The 2,801-nt window shown below is 31.9% G+C and overlaps 1 protein-coding gene across 1 annotated transcript; it reads left to right on the forward strand.

Annotated features, from left to right (window-relative positions):
- The first annotated feature begins 791 nt into the window (after positions 1–791).
- Positions 792–2,175, forward strand: LOC132279124 (heavy metal-associated isoprenylated plant protein 28-like). Its single transcript, XM_059781052.1, has 3 exons — positions 792–948; positions 1,515–1,587; positions 1,741–2,175. Exons 1-3 carry the CDS (start codon positions 943–945, stop codon positions 1,938–1,940), a joined length of 279 nt encoding a protein of 92 aa, XP_059637035.1. The 5' UTR covers positions 792–942; the 3' UTR covers positions 1,941–2,175.
- The last annotated feature ends 626 nt before the right edge of the window (positions 2,176–2,801 follow it).

A 2,801-nucleotide genomic window follows, 5' to 3' on the forward strand; every position in this document is an offset into this window, starting at 1 on the left:
CCTCTCAAAAGCATCAGCTTGCCACCTCATATCAAATATAAACAAATATATATATATATATAGATCACAAGTAAACTTGGCTACCCAAAAATACCAATCTTGCTCTGTAGTTTATTTCTTCTTGTGGGTGCCAGGCTATTATTCTCTTTTTCTTTCTGGCTCTTTTCCTCCTTTTCCGCTCTGGAATTTGGATGATTACAATACAAGGTTGGGTACCATATCAGTCACCTACTTTATAAAAAATCAAATGAAAACATAAAATAAAAGAAATGCCCATTGACCCATATATTAGAAGATGATGATATATCAAAATTTGTAGCTTAAATTAAATATATATATATGTTTCTTTTATGTTTGGTTTGAGATAACCATAACTATTTTTGGAAAAGGTAGAGAACAAGGAAGGGAGAGAGGATGAAAGAGAATTAGGATATATATATATATATATATATATATAGATCCCCAAGAAAAAGCTAAGTTGGACCCGTCAAAGCCAATCATTTCTGATGCTTAAGACTCACAATGCTTTGGACAGACGGGAATCCTTGAATCTTGAGCTCCTAAGTTACAAATACACACATATATATGTATATCTATGTAACCGTTTTCTTGTTTTCTAGTTTTCTTACTGTCTTTGAAAAAGCAAAGCAAAACAAAGCAGATAGATTTCACCTAGTTCTAGTAACGGACACAATGCCCAATGAACACTTTATTGTTTATTCCATCTTTTCATATATATATATATATATATGTCGATCCCCTCTGCTCTGCTCAGCTCTGCTATATATATATATACTTATAATCTGAAATTAATAATCCCAATCTTCTCATTCATTCGCTGATCTGATCTGATCTTCCTTCAATTCCCCACATTGCCTTCATTTCACTTTATTGCTCTATATTTTCATTCTCTCTCATAATCATCAAGTTCATCATTCCTTCATGGAGGTACATTTTTTATCTTGCTTCCCCTATACATATATTTTTCTACTGTAATCTTCATCATATATACATATATATAGTTTTTTGTATTCATATCGAGTGGTTGGCTGTATTTCCTATAGAGATTTAAGGAGTCAAAATGGTTAGTGATACTTGAAGAAAATGAAGTAAATGGTCCCATTTCAATTCAAATGGGAATTCATTAATTACCAAGGGCTTACTTTGTCCAACTGCTATTTCCTCTTTTCAAATGAAATTTTTTTGAGAGTAAATAAATAATAATAATAATAACAATAATAATAATAAAGGCCCCCTATGCTTCTTTTAGTGCATGAAAAGATTGCCAGAAGGAAGAACTTATTCCTCCAAGGAAGTGCTACATTCAAGTATAATTAGTGAAACTGTTAATTGAACTGCTTTGATATATGACTTCCACTTTGTTGTCAACAGCAAGAAGCTAAAAGACATTTCCTTTGAATAATCATTTCCAACATAAAAAACCAAATCCTGTTTGGTTGTAGTTCTTAATTTCAAAATCATGTTCATTTATGGTTGAAATTTTGATTTTGCAGACTGTTGAATTGAAGGTAGAGATGGTTGGCATACATGAAAAAAGACTGCGGAAATGCCTCTCTAAATTAAAAGGTAATTTTGTGCACTCTATGTTTGGGAGCACAGAATTGGCACGTTGAATTGAAATTGGAAAATGCGCCAATTCGATGCTCCCAAACGCAACATAAATAAACATTTTCATTTCATTCAATTTGTGTAGTTTGTAACTGAATTTATTATGTACAGGGATAGAGAAAGTAGAAGTGGATGCAAGTAGTCAGAAGGTTGTGGTCACTGGATATGCACATAAGAACAAGATACTGAAAGCAGTGAGGAGAGGTGGTATGAAAGCTGACTTCTGGTCTGCCCAAAATGAGCTCCTCAATGCATATGCCGGTGCTAGTAGTTATGCAAGCTTGAGATTCAACAACTTCAGCTTCTTTTAGGACTTATTCTTTTCTTTCTATTTTCTATATATTTTGGTGGATACATATATAAATATATATATATATATATATATATATACACCAACTAAAGGTTGTGTGCGCGCTTTTTTGTGTTTTAACTGTCTCATGTTCATTGACACAGAGTGAAATGAAATACTCTTTAAGTTTTGCAGCCTTACTTGGCAACATTTTTCTATACTCAACACAGTATGAAAATTTACCATTCTTGTGAGCTATGTCTGGATCAGTGGTGTACGCGTCATGTTTCAAATTAATTTCAAATAATTAACTTTGTATTTGATGAAGATATTTAAGTATTTACAACTCTTAATTTGATATTTTAAACTTGATGTCATTACACAACTTCATTTAACATGGTATTTATTTATCTATTAAATTTAAATTCATTAATGTTAAGTTAAATGCATATTAACCATTCTTGTATAATTAGTAGAGTGGTACTGAGATCAAATGCATTAGAGATGTGAAAAAATATAGATTCGGGTAAGAAAAGGCGTTTACGTAAAAAGGTTTCTCTCTAAAACCTACCATCTTTGTTAGAAATAAGAGACCTACATACACACAACTTAATAATTTGAAAGAGGAATACTTTGAAATATTGTTATTCCACTTACAAACTGATCCATCTCATTCACATATCTAAAGCAACTAGAGTACACGAGTTTATATATGTTTCAAGAACACATAACTACCAACTACATATAAATGTCCATAAGTCCCATTATTCTTACTAACATAACCTTCATTAGGCATAATGCATGTGAGTTGCGCACGGCAGAATAGTTGTGAAATTATCTAGTCTGTGAACTTGCATAGTTCTATTCAGGGTTGGCCCTAGAT

The sequence above is a fragment of the Cornus florida genome, unplaced genomic scaffold (assembly GCF_030987335.1).
Source record: "Cornus florida cultivar Cherokee Brave unplaced genomic scaffold, ASM3098733v1 CherokeeBrave_3.0.0_Hap2_Chr10, whole genome shotgun sequence".
NCBI classification, from domain to species: domain Eukaryota; kingdom Viridiplantae; phylum Streptophyta; class Magnoliopsida; order Cornales; family Cornaceae; genus Cornus; species Cornus florida.

Coding starts and splice junctions, on each gene's coding strand:
- LOC132279124 (XM_059781052.1), top strand. Junction 1,588..1,740: donor ATGCCTCTCTAAATTAAAAG/GTAATTTTGTGC, acceptor TATTATGTACAG/GGATAGAGAAAGTAGAAGTG.